The sequence below is a fragment of the Alexandromys fortis genome, unplaced genomic scaffold, assembly GCF_014885135.2.
Source record: "Alexandromys fortis isolate MF-2015 unplaced genomic scaffold, M_Fortis_MF-2015_v1.1 scaffold_21, whole genome shotgun sequence".
Taxonomy (NCBI): domain Eukaryota; kingdom Metazoa; phylum Chordata; class Mammalia; order Rodentia; family Cricetidae; genus Alexandromys; species Alexandromys fortis.
Genome location: NW_026067905.1, coordinates 8,558,497 through 8,574,927, shown reverse-complemented (window position 1 = coordinate 8,574,927; position 16,431 = coordinate 8,558,497). Strand labels below are relative to the sequence as shown.

General features: G+C 37.8%; 1 protein-coding gene across 2 annotated transcripts; it reads right to left on the bottom strand.

The window, feature by feature from the left end:
* Nucleotides 1–6,552: 6,552 nt before the first annotated feature.
* On the bottom strand, nt 6,553–16,227 carry Gpr52 (G protein-coupled receptor 52). Of its 2 annotated transcripts, none has more exons than XM_050135435.1 (2): nt 10,603–16,227; nt 6,553–9,647 (listed from the first exon to the last, which is right to left on the bottom strand). In XM_050135435.1, the coding sequence occupies exon 2, from the start codon at nt 9,313–9,315 to the stop codon at nt 8,230–8,232; it is 1,086 nt and encodes a 361-aa protein (XP_049991392.1). In that variant the 5' UTR covers nt 9,316–9,647; nt 10,603–16,227; the 3' UTR covers nt 6,553–8,229. The 2 variants fall into 2 exon arrangements, with proteins under 2 accessions (XP_049991392.1, XP_049991393.1); XM_050135436.1 differs by having other exon boundaries at nt 6,553–9,530.
* Nucleotides 16,228–16,431: the final 204 nt, after the last annotated feature.

Genomic DNA, 16,431 nt, shown 5'->3' with positions numbered 1-16,431 from the left:
CTTGAATATCTGTAGCTCTGATAGGTAGAGGTGTATTCATTCCTTCCAGTCATCATTTCTTCAGTTAATGCTTTAAAATTGATTCCCTTTTTAAATAATCTAAATCCTATGATTATTTATCTTAAGTTTGCTTTCTCTATTCAATAAATATCTACTATGTAAATATGCATGTCTTGGTTTTGGAAGCATGGGTACTTTATTAAAATATATTTTATGATTTACAAAAAATGAAAAACTTTTCAGAATAGCAAACTCTTCAGTGTATACTTATTTTTCTCAGTCCTAAAACAGAGGAATGGTGGTTTATGTCTTTGAGCCCAAAATACTCAAGACGTTTAAACACAGACAGGGTCACAAAGTGTGCAAGGCCACCTGGGACACAGAGTGAATTCCAGCTTAGTCTGAGATACAGTGTGAGTGAATCTTCTATTGTGAGTTGCTTTATCTTGGCTGATAGAATCATATATAAAAATGCATTGTTATTAAAATATAAATATGGTTTTCAAAAATGGGGAACTAAAAGTAGAATTCTATTATCTAGAAAACACAGTTAATAAAGCCAAGAGATTCTATTTCTCTGGTACAGAATCATTTGTTGCTAAAGATATGAAAAAATGCAGAAAGATGCATTCAATAGTTCACTAAAAGCAGAGACTGAAATAATTTCAAATTCAGTGATGACTCCAAATTGTTCAGGTTAAAGCAAAAATATATCAAAAACACTTAGTATTACAAGTTTTCAAGACCCAGAGAGGGAGAAAGGAAGGAAGGAAGGAAGGAAGGAAGGAAGGAAGGAAGGAAGGAAGGAAGGAAGGAAGGAAGGAAGGCAGGCAGGCAGGCAGGCAGGCAGGCAGGCAGGCAGGCAGGCAGGCAGGGAGGGAGGGAGGGAGGGAGGGAGGGAGGGAGGGAGGGAGGGAGGGAGGGAGGGAGGGAGGGAGGGAGGGAGGGAGGGAGGGAGGGAGGGAGGGAGGGAGGGAGGGAGGGAGGGAGGGAGGGAGGGAGGGAGGGAGGGAGGGAGGGAGGGAGGGAGGGAGGGAGGGAGGGAGGGAGGGAGGGAGGGAGGGAGGGAGGGAGGGAGGGAGGGAGGGAGGGAGGGAGGGAGGGAGGGAGGGAGGGAGGGAGGGAGGGAGGGAGGGAGGGAGGGAGGGAGGGAGGGAGGGAGGGAGGGAGGGAGGGAGGGAGGGAGGGAGGGAGGGAGGGAGGGAGGGAGGGAGGGAGGGAGGGAGGGAGGGAGGGAGGGAGGGAGGGAGGGAGGGAGGGAGGGAGGGAGGGAGGGAGGGAGGGAGGGAGGGAGGGAGGGAGGGAGGGAGGGAGGGAGGGAGGGAGGGAGGGAGGGAGGGAGGGAGGGAGGGAGGGAGGGAGGGAGGGAGGGAGGGAGGGAGGGAGGGAGGGAGGGAGGGAGGGAGGGAGGGAGGGAGGGAGGGAGGGAGGGAGGGAGGGAGGGAGGGAGGGAGGGAGGGAGGGAGGGAGGGAGGGAGGGAGGGAGGGAGGGAGGGAGGGAGGGAGGGAGGGAGGAAGGCAGGAAGGCAGGAAGGCAGGAAGGCAGGAAGGCAGGAAGGCAGGAAGGCAGGAAGGCAGGAAGGCAGGAAGGCAGGAAGGAAGGAAGGAAGGAAGGAAGGAAGGAAGGAAGGAAGGAAGGCAGGCAGGCAGGCAGGCAGGCAGGCAGGCAGGCAGGCAGGCAGGCAGGGAGGGAGGGAGGGAGGGAGGGAGGGAGGGAGGACAAAAAATACCAGAAATAAATATTTCAGAAATCATAATCCTATATAAAGTATCTTCATAGGGAGATATTCTGACATTATTAGTTACTTGTAATATTAACAAAAACTGGCTTATGAAATTCAAAATAATTGTAACAACAGGGTCTGTATGTGTGTTCAGAGAACAACTTTCAGAAGTCCATTCTCTCCTCCCACCATGTTTATCTAGGGAATTTAACTCAGGTCATTAGACTTGGTGACAACACACTAAGCAATTTTACTGGCCTCTCAAAATATTTTTAACATTTAGCGAAACAAAAATTTTCTTTCCCTGATCATAAAATAATTCCTCATTATACAAAAGAAATAACAGAAGACTATCAAAGAACAAAAACATCATAATATCTTAATATTCATAATAATTTTATACTACTTAAAATAAAGTTGTTAATATTTTAAAATTATGAAGCAAAACAAGCATTAGAGAAAACATTCATCTTCAAAAATATTAAAAAGAAATCAATTTCTCCACTATAATTGTTTCGTTTTCCTCAGTAGTTACTTATTTTTCTTAATCCTAAATAAAGTGGCTGTTTATGAAAGATTTATTTTTATTTAATGGGTATGCTGTTCTGCCCGCATGTATATCTGTGCATTAACATGCGCGCAATGCCCTTGGAGTCCAGAAGAAGGTGACGAATCCCCTGGAACATGAGTTTCTAAGTATTTACTACCAATTACTCTGGTTTATGCTGTCCTGTGGATTTGAATCCAGCGCTCTGTGCATAGTAGGATGAACTACATCCCTAGCTATAAAATAGCTTTACACAGAGAAGAAAATCACTCACAGTAAATACAAAAAACTGCATAGCAATGACCCAACAGTGTAGGCCACTGTGCCCAGTGACAGTCCTGGCTGAGCATAGGTGACACTTTGCTCAGAATATCTGTCACATTGTCAGATTCCTCACATCTTGTTCTATTTTATCTGCTTATTACATAGTTGCACCTTTCTCACATCTAATGATGAGAGAATGGGGAGGATCTGAGAAAATCCTTTTAAGCCAACAATCTCATTTATATTTTTAATTATACAATTCATGGTATCTGAAGATTAAACAAGCTTACTAATAATTGAAAAATATGTGACAAATATATCAAATTCTACTTTAATAAATGACAGTTCATATTGCAAAAAATAGTAAGATAATCCTTATTTACTATTGTAAGCCTGTTGTTAAAAGATTGTTTTAAACATTAATTAATACACAGAAATAAGAAAGCAATCTCTGGCTCACACCTGCCTGTCTTATACAACTGCTTGTGGGATATCTTTAACAACAAATAACTATTCCTGGGGAATATGTCTTCAGATGCTGTGGACTTTTCTGTAATTAAAAACATCTAAGTCTAATCCAAAATCTGGCTTTAAAACACCTTCAAGCAGGAAAAGATGCTATCTTTTAAGCCTAATTCTGAAAGGATTAATTCTGTTTCAGTCGTAATTGGTTAGCTTTCAGTTGTGATGGTAATAAATGTGGGAGCAAAAACTTAAACAGCAATTCAAGCATTCTAAATACTTTTTATGCAAAGTCATGCTGAGTCCTCACATTTTGTACCAGGAGGAACCTGCCTCTCTGATTTTTGTCAATAAGAAAACTGAGGTCTTGAAACAGTATCAATCCAAGACCACTGAGCTAAGATTTCAGCCCAAGCTTCTATGTTAGTGATATGCAAACACCTCAACACCGCAAAGCTGTAAAAACATTATTCACATAATAGAATCCCTGAGTAACAAAGTACACTATAATTTCTGACTCTCACTTATAAACAAACCGGGTAGGTATTACAAAATACAATGCCATGATAGGAAATATATATCATATTTCTTAACCCATTCTTAACAGTCCTGATTTATCATCTTGTTATGTAAATATATATAGAAATACAACAAAAAGAAGTAAATTGCAGAGTCCAGAGTGTTCCTCACATAGTCCCTTTCACTATATGACAAACGTTTTAATATATTTTTATAATTCTTTGAGAACATTATTTTTAAAAGAAAATGAAAAAAACATTTTTTAAAAATTCAGTAATGTACAGTTTTCAAACAGAAAGAGTTGAAATTCTCTGTCCCCTGATAAAATTTCTGTTTCTGAGGCTCTGAGGCAAACACCGTTTTAGAAAATGTACTATACTATGTATATTTAGTGTGTCTGGTCTTTAGCCAGGTCCCAAAGAAAAGTTAAGGACAAAATGGTTTAAGAGGCAGACAGCAGGTAATCACCCTCCTGTCTTGTCAACCAGGAAGCCCACCAACATCAGTTAAAGAGCTGGAGAGAGAGTTGAGTTTCTGAAGTGCTTGCTGCACAAGCATGAAAATCCAAGTACAGTTAGTTGCCCCTCATCCACATACAAGCCAGGTAGGTATAAGGGTATACCTGTAATCCCAGCACTGGGAAGGCAGAGATAGGAGGGTCCTTAGAGCTTGCTGGCCTGAAAATCTAGCCAGATTCAATAAGAGACCCCATCTCAAAAAACAGGGTAGATTGCTAGCAAGATGATTCACTGGGTAAAGGCACTTTCTGCCAAGCCTGATAATTGTTAGAACCCACAGAGCAGAAAGGCAGAATTGACTCTCACAAGTTGTTTTCTGACCTACACATGTGTACCATGGTGCATATGTGTTTGGGGACATGCATGTGCAGACACAAACACAATTAAATAAATGAAAAAAAATCAAGTAAGATAGAAAGCAATTGAGGGCTGGGCAGTGGTGGCACACGCCTTTAATCCCAGCACTTGGGAGGCAGAGGCAGATGAATCTAAGTGAGTTCGAGGCCAGACTGGCCTAAGGTTCTAGTTCCAGGACAAGCTTCAAAGCTATAGAGAAACCCTGTCTCAAAAACCAAAAAGAAAAAAAAAAAAGAAAGAAAGAAAGCAATTGAGGCCAGGTGGTGGTGGCGCACACCTTTAATCCCAGCACTCGGTAGGCAGAGGCAAGCGGATCTCTGTCAGTTTGAGGCCAGCCTGGTCTACAAGAGCTAATTCCAGGACAGGCTCCAAAGCTACAGAGAAACCCTGTCTTGAAAAACCAAAAAAAAGAAAAATAAAAAAAAGAAAAGGAAAAGAAAGCAATTGAGGAAGACATACTATGTCAACCCCTGGTCTCCACATAATCATATGGACACATGTTATCATATGCACACATGAACACCTGTAGGCATACATACAAACATTTTCAAAAGGTCAAGGGACTATATGGATTCCTCCCCAGAACCAAGAGCAGAATTGAAGAGTTGGCTGATGTAGCTGATGGTGCAGCCCTGAGATCTGTGGTCCCAGTGAGTCCTGGAGGAAATACATAAGAATACTACAACATACTTTAATTATATTTATACTCTCATTCCTCCCCACCTACTCCCAGGCCCTTATATCCACAGATAATTGAAACTCTCACATCTCATCAAAAACGTTTCTTTTTGTGGCAGATGGACAACATTGTAGAGTCACAACTAGTCAAAAATCAGAGAACAGCTGAATATGAGGAGCCTCTAACTGAGCCCTGTGAAACACAATCCCTACAAGGAAGATTGAGATGTCTTGGGAGAAGAAGCAGAGGATTTCAAGAGCCAGAGGAACGGGATTTCTGCTGCAAGATAGTATCTCCTTTATTAAAAGAAAGTCCTTGTTCACCCTTGCCCTTCAAAAAAGTTCAAAGAGCTTTGAAAAAGCTATTCAAGGAAAATTTATCACAAATGATCAAAAATCAAGGAGTTAGTATGTCCCCAGAATTCTAGTTTGATTACAAAATACGTTGGTAAGGTTGAAATTAACAGGCTGAGGTTTTAATAAAAGAAGTATATGATATCAAAGAAAATGACAGTCCACAGGGAAAAAAAACTGAGGCAAAAGACAGCACTGAAAAATAAATGATGCCCAGAAAAAAATTGAAGTAAAGGGCACAGTGAGAGATGCAGAGGTCTGAGAGCTTATCTAAACAGCAATGCAGACTGTAATTCAGCCTTTTTACTAAGCCAGGTGTAGACAACTGTGTAGTACGCTGGCAGAGGACACAGGCTTTGACATCAGGCCAGATAAGTGTGCAGAAGGCTCCATAATTGGATGAGCAATCGTGAGTGAGTCATTTTTCCTCAGCTCTAGACTGAAATTAGCTGTGATTTGAGCAAGGGCTATAGAGAGGATTAAATATTATAATACACATAAAACCTAACACTGAGCCTAGCACAAAACTGCTTAACGTTACAAGGAAATGTTAGGAGAGGGAATATCTCCAAGATTTCTGTCCAAACCTCTAAATTTATATAAACATTGATTTCTTATTGTGTATGTATGTCTGAAGGGGTGTGTACAGATGACTGTGGTTGTCTGCAGAGGACTGAAGAGGGTACTGGATCCACCAGAGTTGTATTACACTGCCCCCATTGGGTGCTAGGAATGGAAGTCAAGTCTCTGTAAGAATGGTAAGTGCTCTCAACCACTGAGCCATCTTTTCAACCCCTCTAAACTATGCTAAATTAAACAAACCAAAAATGGATTCCTGTAATATATGCATAATATTGGAGAATTTATTTCTCATATTTGAAGAGTAAGAAATACTATTTTAAAAGGTATAGTTCAATTCATCTAAGATACTACTGATAAACAGGAAACAAGAGTCTACACAAATCCCAGAAATAGAAGTATAGAACAATCCGATTCTAATCTCCCAACAAATAACTCTTGTTCCTGGTGTTTTAGTAAACTGATACAAAGTCTTGTTTTAATATATAGAATACTATTTTATTTTTATTTTAAACATTTCTTACATATTTAAAAATATACAGGGGTTAAGAACAACCTCAATAAAGTGACAACATTTCTTTAACAGACTTTTAAAGTCAAAACACCAGTGTGCAGACATGGTTGGCATCTATGTTAGAGTCATAGGCACGCTTCAATAAATGTTTTTCATAAGACAAATTAAAAAAAACATCTTAAGTGCTAAGAAGAAAAATTCTCAGCAGTGTCATAGAAATTTTTAAAACTTTTCTAGCAAGAACATAGGATAAAAATATAAGCTGCTCTGCTCACATCTACTTTATTATGGCAAAACCTAAACTCCCAACAACTTATTATTTACTCTCAAGTAGCCCATTACAAAATTAGTTAATCTCCACATTTGAAAACAGACCATTATAAAACAAATCTAAACTGCTTTTCGTAAGTATACTGCATCACCAGCAGCACTAAGAAGGCAGCTTCCTCTACTCTAAATATCTAAACAACTACACGAAAGTATTTTCCTAAAAAAAAAAAAGTATTTTCCTTTCAAAATAAGTCCATACATATGGTTCCAGTGGTGACAACTTAAACAACATATATATATATATGAAAACATTAGGCACAAGCCACATAATATAATTTATACTTTTGTAAAAAAAATATGGACTATGCAACTACATACCATAAAAATGAGTAGTGGTCGTGAAATAAGTTGTTGCAAACCTAATACGCAATCTTAGTGTTTAACTTTTTCTAAAGGGCTTTATGAGTAGCACAAAGAGTGATATTCATCACAGGTGGGTATTCTGCATCTGCGTTAGGAATATTCTGGGCTTTATAGAGAAAATATAAAAACCTTACTATAGCAAAAAAAAAACTTTAGGCACATGAAAAATCTTCAAAGAAAGCAGATGAAATGTTTCCAAAATCCATCAAAGTATTAAACACAATCTCTTAACTACTAGATTTCTTTGTTAGAAAAAAATACCTTATTTAACACCTTGACTCCCTTATATAGAGGATTCGTTCATCAGCTAAGACACTTACAGAGTTTGTTTCAGAGGAATCAAATATTGATTTGGCAATTGCAGGTGTTGGGGAAAGGAAAAGAAACCAAAAGTCCTTTTACAGAAGAAAAAAAAGATATTGTTCCTTTCTGTTTGTAGTGGAGAATCTGTGCTGTGAAGAAGATGACAAGAACATAAACACGTGTGGTATGAAAAATAATAAAACGTAACACTTACTGTGTACCCTCCCTAAACACAACACAACTGATGTAGACTGCATGTCTCAGTGCTATGATGGAAAGGTTATACTTGGTCTCATATATGTAGTACTTGCACTTTTCATGAAGGACAGGTTAGTAAATAATGAACAACTACAAGTACAAGGAGTAAAAACACAGAATAAGTCTAAAGAAAAGACAGACATAGGCAGAGAGAATGTAAAAAAAAGAGATGCTAAGAAGCTCTCATTTTGCAGATTTGAAGTACCTCTCCGATCCTCAGTGATGAGAATCAAACACTGAACACATATTCACAAGCTGTAATTCTCTTACGAGATTATTCTCCATACATCCTTTCCTTTTGCTCTTGTACAAAAGGAAATAAAAGAGATCTTTAATGTCATTCCTCACTTCATAGTCAACTATTCACATAAACATTTCTCTAGGGCAAATTTCCAAATAAATCAAGAATACAATCCAAAACCACAGTCACATTACATTTGATTTACTGTGCAGTTCTTTTCAAATGGAACAGGAATTTGCCCGTCTCCTGGGCTTGGGATCCTGTGCTTCCTGATCCTTCACACACACACAAGATGTGCACATTGTTTCAGAAAGTCTTCGGAGGCCAAGGCGGAAAACACTGTTGGAGAGGCTGTATATTACACAGTTACAAAAACTATTGCTTATAGCAAGCCAAGTGGTTAAGAAGGACAGTGTCGGATTGTCCAAGACACGAGAACTTTCTAGAAGAAAGTAAATAATATATGGAAGCCATAGCATGTAAAATACACTGGTTATCCTAAATAAAACCATGGCATAGCGACGATCCGGGCTGTGTCCTGCCTCTCTAGAGGCATCTACCTCGTGACGAGGGAATCGGGCCCTCCGGTCATTTATCTCTTTGGTGTGCTGCCGGCAAATTTTGAAAATGTGAAAGTAAGTGAAGCAGACAACCAAGGCAGCAGGAGCATAAAGTAAACAGACAATAAAGCATGTAAAATAGGCACTGGTGAGCCAAGATGTGGCACACCATTCAAAAATGTCACCGTGGTAACCAGGTTTGCCCCAGCCAAAAAAAGAAGGCAAAAAAATTAGGCAGGAATAAATCCAAATCATAATAATGCAAACTCTCAGGCGACAAGGGGTGACCAATTGATTGTAGGAAAGAGGCTTGGTTATTGCAAGATAGCGATCCACACTGATGCAAGCAAGACAGGCCATAGAAACACTTTTTAGAACTGAGATAATATATCCAAACACCTGGCAAGTCAATGACTCGTGGACACCTGTAGAGTAATGTAGAAGAGACAGAGTAGGAACCAAGCAGGTAACTCCAACGAAGAGGTCAGCATATGCCATTGTCTGTATGAAATAGCTGGTAGTATAATGATGTAACAGTGGAGCACAATGAAAGACAAAGATGACTGTTAAATTCCCAGCGATGATTAGAAATGTCAGCAAGACAATAACAACTGTCTCAAAGATGCAAACATCCTCCACACTGTAGTGACCAAATCCAAGTGGGCAGGAATGATGCTCGGACATATTCACAATGCCACTGCTCATGTTCAGGATCCTCCATTCAGTCCACTTGGATTCATTCATGGCTTGGAATTAGGAAAATTTGTAGCTTTGGCTGCAGCAAGCAGGTGCCCGTGCCAGACACACTGCAAATCAGTGTCTGAGAACCTGCTTCAGTAAGTAGAAAGTGCCAATGCCTGTATTACAGCTGAGCATCTCACAGTGTGCTCAGGGCTCTTCATCAGCCTTAGTTCACCAGTGACACATCTCAGCTTTGGGGGATAAAGGAGGAGGATGAGCTAGAAAGGTGAAAAGAGGTCTCTTGTTAGCTCCTTCCGGTGCTTTCAAGCAACTTTTGGACATATAGGCACTTCTAGAGAAACTGGATTTATTAACTAGTGCTATGAAATATAAATCTGTAAAAAAATAAAAAATAAAAAAACAACATTGTCAAGGGAAGAAATGTTTCTCTCAAGATACAGTTTTTTAGAGATCAGCTAGAAAGAAAAATAAAAGAAACAGTCTTAAACTGCCTAAGGTCTCCTGCTTCAACTGTGATGAACTACGATAAAAATGTATTCATATTTTAGAATTCAAATAATTAAGATCTTAGTTTTAGATGAAAATCCAAGAAAAAGTTCACATGATAAAAAGTGTTCTCGGCCTCAGTTCACATCTAATACTGATGGAAAGACTTTAGGAACCATTTTTCTTTCATTTTTTAAAAGGTAAGAACAATAATTCTATAAAGGCTAATTACAAAATAACCATTTGTATGGACACAATGAGGTACACAGGGATAAAAATCAGGTTCCAGATTGCTATATAAAGCTTATGAAAATAAAAGATAATTTTCAGTAGAGAAGATATTACACAATGAGTTAGTGTAACAACACCTAAAACTAAAAGCAGAATAAACGTCTAAAGTCCTAATTCTCTATTCATTCTTTGAACATTTATATGAAATTAGCATTAGACCACCACAATTGCTGATATGCTGACAGCAATGCAATTTATATCTCTTCTATTTCAAAATAAATCTTTGTTATTAACTTCAGCTTCTATAACTAAAAATAACTTTCATTATTTGATAGGATATGTCCTTGTAAAGAAGCATAATAAAACACATAGCTCGAAGTAATTCCTCACATATTCAACAATACACATATATCATAAATGTAGATGAAATTTAGACAGAAATAGAAATGTCCCTAAACACTGAGCACATTTCACTAAAGATGCTGCTAATGTCTGTTAATTAAGTCTTTCTAGTAGGTTTCATATTCCAATTTGTTACAGTTTTCCTATTTCCATTAGATGATTAACACATTAAATCATTACTTCACTAAATATTTGAAAGTAGAAATTTACCTTGTTTTATTATATTTGCAGTTATTAGCAGCCATGTGTTAAGAAAATGCCTCTTCTGTTTCTGTATTCTATTTTAAGCAAAAACTCAATTAAAGGAGGACCATCAGGTAGGCTGGGAAAAAGTCTTTGTTTTAAAATATCAAAACACATCAAGATGTGTTTAAATCCTGGGCTTTGACATACTTAGATTCTGGCAGGGCAGAATCCATCCAAAAGGCTTCCAAGGTCATTCTGGCACCGGGTTAACATTTGCCAAAGTCTTTCCCCCAAGTACAAGCAATTCAGGGAGTCTCTTGTCACTCTTTGTTGGCATAGCTTTTCAAGAAATAGCATGCGCTAGAAATGAAAACATTTCCTTAAGGAACAATGTAGCAGCTTAATAGAAAGCATTCTTCTCAAAGTTATTTTCTTGTGCAGCAACACACCATTCAGGGAAGTCCTTCTTTTATGTCAGCCACAGAATACTCCTCCTTGGACATGCTGAGTTTCACTTATCACAAAATAGTTCTCTTGTTACAGGAATAAGGTACTGCTTCTCATGCGAATTCACTCATATCAGCTGTGTAGCAGGGCTGCTTGATTCAGAAGTCCGATTTACTGTGATGCAGTTATCAAGATGCTGCCGGGAGAGTCTTTACAGTTTCTCGGTCTCACTGCTTCCACCTGAGCCAGAGTCTGCTCCTCCTCCTTATCCAGAGCTGATGCAGAAGAACTCACCATCAGAAAGGTGACTCGGTCCTCCTGCCCCAATCAGCACAGCCAATGGCTACTGCAGCTGAAACTGTCACTAGGTAACAGTTGCCAGGCACATGCAGGCTTATAGACTTAGTCTGTGAGCTCCGATCAAGATTGACAAAGAAGACAATGAAACTGACCAATCCTTTTAAGATGTAAACAGCATTTAATGGCTTCTGAAGGCATTCTTTTTACAGCATTTGTAGAAATTATTTCTTATGTATAGTGCTAGGGAAACAAAACTGGCATATACTTTTAAACCTTGTAGAGAAAGTACCACAAGGTACTATGACACTAAAAAGTCAGCAGTAACCTAATACTCTTTGGCTGAAAATAAAACTTATGAATTATTAAAAATCATTTAAGTCCTCATGAATTAAATTAATACAACTACTTTTTACTATAAGGTAAATTATCATATTTTAAATAAAAATTAAAAGTCATTTACTCATCTCTCCAGTACATGCCCCCCACACATGAATATGCTGAATTTGGCACTGACCTGCACAACAAAACACCAGGAAAGAACTGTGACAGTGAAACCTGTCTGGAGAAATACCTGGGTCAATATGATCTAAGAGGACAAGGGACATCAGAATAAATAGAAGCACTTAGTCCATGGTTATCTGTCTATATCAAATATGTCAAGAGGTAAAGAAATTAATATCACACAGTGCTTGAACTACATATATTACATATATAAGTTAGCAGAAGCAAAAAAATTGCTCAAGTATTTGGTGCATATTAAAACATTTGTATCTAGGTTTACTTACTACATGCAGTCATTCATTTATTTTAAACTTATTTCTCATACTTTATTACATCAAAAGAAAACCCTACCAGAAAAAAATTTACAATTGTCACAGAATTAAAGCAAATTAGGAAAATAAAAATGCAATGGAAAGTAATACATATTGAAAACATGCCCTATATGCCAGAAAATGTGCTATGTGCTTTTATACTCTTTTTTCTTCATAAAATTCTTAAATCTCAGAACTGAAATGGCTCAGCAGATAAAAGACATTTGTCACCAACAACCCTGACAACCCAAGTTTAATAAACATCCATGACACTGAGGAAGGACAGAAGAGAAATTCACAAGTTTTCCTCTGATTCTCACATGAGCACAAGTATGCTCACACACACTAACTTGATCTACTCCCCTCTCCTGCCTTCCCTCCCCTTTTTCTCCTTTGTTGTGGGAACTCCTTCAGCCAGTAGCTTTTAAGATACTGGCCCACTTTGGGCATGGTCTCATGGACTATAAGTGCAGATGCAAAGTGTGTGAGGCCACCCTTTCCTGCTGGATTTGGTTCCAGATCCCAGTGCATACAGAGGACTGCAGATGGATACTCTTACAGTGAGTTTATCTTCAAATAAATACACTTTTGTTATACTCCATCCTGGGTGATTGTGGGACTCTTTGATACTATTACACTCCTTCACCCTTTGCCTTGATCCCTTCTTTCTTTCTCTCCCTAATTCTCCCTCTTTCAATATATATATATATATATTTGATATATATATATATCAAACTATTTTTAAAGCTCAGATATCTACGTAATCACTATAATAACTACTTCCCAAATAAACAAAGTGGGGACTACTGAAGGAAAACATGGTTTGACTACAACTACAGAGGTAAGAAACTGGGACTAAAAATAGTCAAAACTATCATTCCTAACACCGAACCACTAAATCCCATTCTCTTCTTTCTTCTAATGTCTGTCATTTAGAAAATCTCTTCATGTTTTATAAAAATGACTTAAAAAGGATAGATAGCCTACTCTGTTCCCCATGTTGAACTGTTTTTAGTTTTTGTTTGTTTGGGTTTTTTATTTTAGAAGACCGTGTTATTTTTAAAAATCATGGGTGGTCAAATACAGAAAGATAAGTACACCTTTCAACAGAAATATTTATGAGACAAATTAGAAAAGTAAATCTTAGAGTAAATACACTCAGTTTTGTAAAGTTAAAATTTAAGTATATTGCAAGTTACAATGTATTTTTTTACAGAGAAATATTGGATTTACACAGATACCTAAAACCATTTAAACAAGGCAGCACAAGAATGAGACAGATTTTCCCTGTGTAACCCTGGCTGTCCTGGAATTCTTGCTGTAGACCAGGCTGGCCTCGAACCCAGGGAGCCAGCTGCATCTGCCTCCCTGATGGAATTTAAAGAATGTGCCACCATGCTTGGAAAGATGAGAATACTCTTAATTACAACAATAAATATTCAAAATAAAATTACATTTGATAAATATTTATGGATGTAGACATGTTATCCATTCCACACTAAGAAAAGTAAAATATTAAGCTTTACTACAAAACAATTTTAAAAGGCCAAGTGCTAGTGGCTAGAGAGATACCTCAGCAATTAAGAGAGCTTATGGCTCTTGTAGAAGACCTGGCTTTGGCTCCCAGCACCCACGTGGCCGTTTGCAACCACCACAAACTCAAACTCCAGTTCTGGGAAATTTGATGGCATCTTTTGATCTGAACAGACTCCTAAATATACAAGTGCAAACTGCATATACACTAAAGCACAAATGCATAAAATTAAATTAGTAAATCTAAAAGGTCTTTTTTTAAAAAAAAGTGTGTTCTTAGTTAATATTATTAATACTCAAGTTAATAAAATTTAAATCTTTTTTAAAAAGACACATTTCAAAATAGTTTTGAATTATAGTATCCCTAAAATTACGAAAATGGTGAGCAAAGGTGCAAGCTTTAATCCCAGCACTCTGGAGGCAGAGGCAGGCAGATCTCCGTGGGTTCGAGGTCAGCCTGGCCTACAGGAGCTAGCTCCAAGACAGCTAGGGCTGTTAAAAGGAGAAATCCTGTTGAGAGAGAGAGAGAGAGAGAGAGAGAGAGAGAGAGAGAGAGAGAGAGAGAGAGAGAGAGAGAGAAAACAAAAAAAATCTTTTATACAAATTAAAGTGCTAGATTGCTTTAGTTTCTTATATTTCCAAAACATAACACTAGGAAGGGTTTTATTCTAAAAGTATTGTAAGCAATCCATGGTTGCATAGGCTCCAAGATAAAAGGTGATGGTGGAAAAGAGAGTCCAGAAAGCAGTGCTTTTAACCCACTAAGCCTCCATCCTTCCTCCAACTAACTTAAAAAAAAAAGTGTTAGAAGTTCTAGTAAGGCGTACTCTCCTTTATAATAACTGACTCACTAGCCCCTGAATTTTTTTGTATCATATTTTCTGGTGTGGTAATTACAGGAAATAACTTAGAATGTGGAACTTCAATAACAAAAGAGCAGTTACATATAATTACATAGCACATCACATATGCCATTTTTTCTTTTTAATTCAAGAGCCAGTCTTCTCATTTTAGAGGTCTGGTGTCCCTGCTATTCATCATCATCACTACCAACTACTTCCCTCTCCTTTCAATGACAAGTGTTAACCAGGAATCATCTCAGAAATATCTTTAGTTAAGCTTACTTTATACTTACTTCCTAAAAGCCCAAACTAATTTATTAGAAGAAACACCATTTTGTATTTACATATTATTTAGCTTATCCTATATTTTATTTTATATATGCTGTTTCATTATTAAAAATCCAAACAATGTCCTAGACAACAAAGTAACTGTGATAGTTTAAATGAGAATAGTCCCCATAGGCTCATATATTTGAATACTTGGTCAACAGTTGGTAGAACTGTTTAGGAATAATTAAGAGGTGTGGTCTTGTTGGAAGAGGTGTGTCACTGGGGCCAGGCTTTGATGTTTCAAAAGCCCACCCCACTCCCAGTTAGCTCTCTTTGTCTTGTAACTGTAGATCAAGATGCAAGCTCTGAGTTACTGATCTATTACCATGTCTGCCTACCTGCTTCCATGCTCCTCACCATCATGGTCTTGGACTCATTCTCTGAAACTACACCCACCCCATTCTTCTATAGTTGCTTTGGTCATAGTGTCTTATCACAGCAAGAGAAATATAACAGTAAAGGCAGAAATTAGCTATTAATGCCAAGTAGGATAAATAACAAACGGTGACTTCCAAAAAACCACATGAGCAGTATAGTAACATTACAAAGAACTGGAGAAGATAAATTAAATGTCATTTCTTAAGATATTTTAAAGGAAGCAAATAGTGTGTGGATTCAGACTTTAATTCCTCAACTATTCCATTTCTCTGTCTCCACTATCATGACCGTAGGAAAACCAGCATCACTTTTAAATTAGACGATTGCAGTGGCTTCCAATCCGGTCTGTGTTGATCGTGGCTTCTCTTCAATCTGTTATGCACAAAAATGAGTATCTTTTCCAAAATTCAAACAAAACATGGCACTTCCTTCCTTAAAATACTTTAGTTTAATCTGCATTTTATAAAAGGTCCTATAAAAGCTGGTCTCCATTTAACTGTCTAATCTCATTTTCCTTGTAAATTATCCAGGTTACACAAACTCCCCACACCTTGTCACTATACAACCCAAACCCACATAAACTCACTGAGTTCCCTTCTGCCTCAGAGTATTCACACCAGTCGCTGAATATCCGACCACTTCCCTCATTCAATCTTTCCACCTTACTCCAAGAACTTCTTCCCAAAGGAAACCTTCTCTGAGTTCCCACAGAGTACCATATTCTATACTTATCATCATTGTAATTATTTATTTTATTCATTTTTTCTTGACCAAGCTGAAGTCGCACAGGAGGGAGCAAATATTTGCTTTGTTCATCATATCTAAAGTGCTGGTATTAGACTGCTGGGCATTATATAGCAGTTTAACAAACATATGTCTAACATCATTAACTTTTATGTGAGACAATTAGTACAACAGAAAAATGCAGTTTCTGTAAGATGAAAATAGATCAATTTCATTACAATCCCTTGTATAACAAAGACTTCTAGGAAGAAGTAAAAAATATGACCAAATTGCAACAGAGAAAAGTTGATCTATTCATATATTCAAATACTAGATAAGTATTAGTAATTTATACATCTATTTAAATCCAACTCTATACCAATGTTTGAGAAAAATCATTAAAACTTGACCTTTAGACCTGGAAAATAAGGGAGATTGAGGTGGCCTTTAAGGACAAACACTAGTGATATTGGAATGATAGAACCATT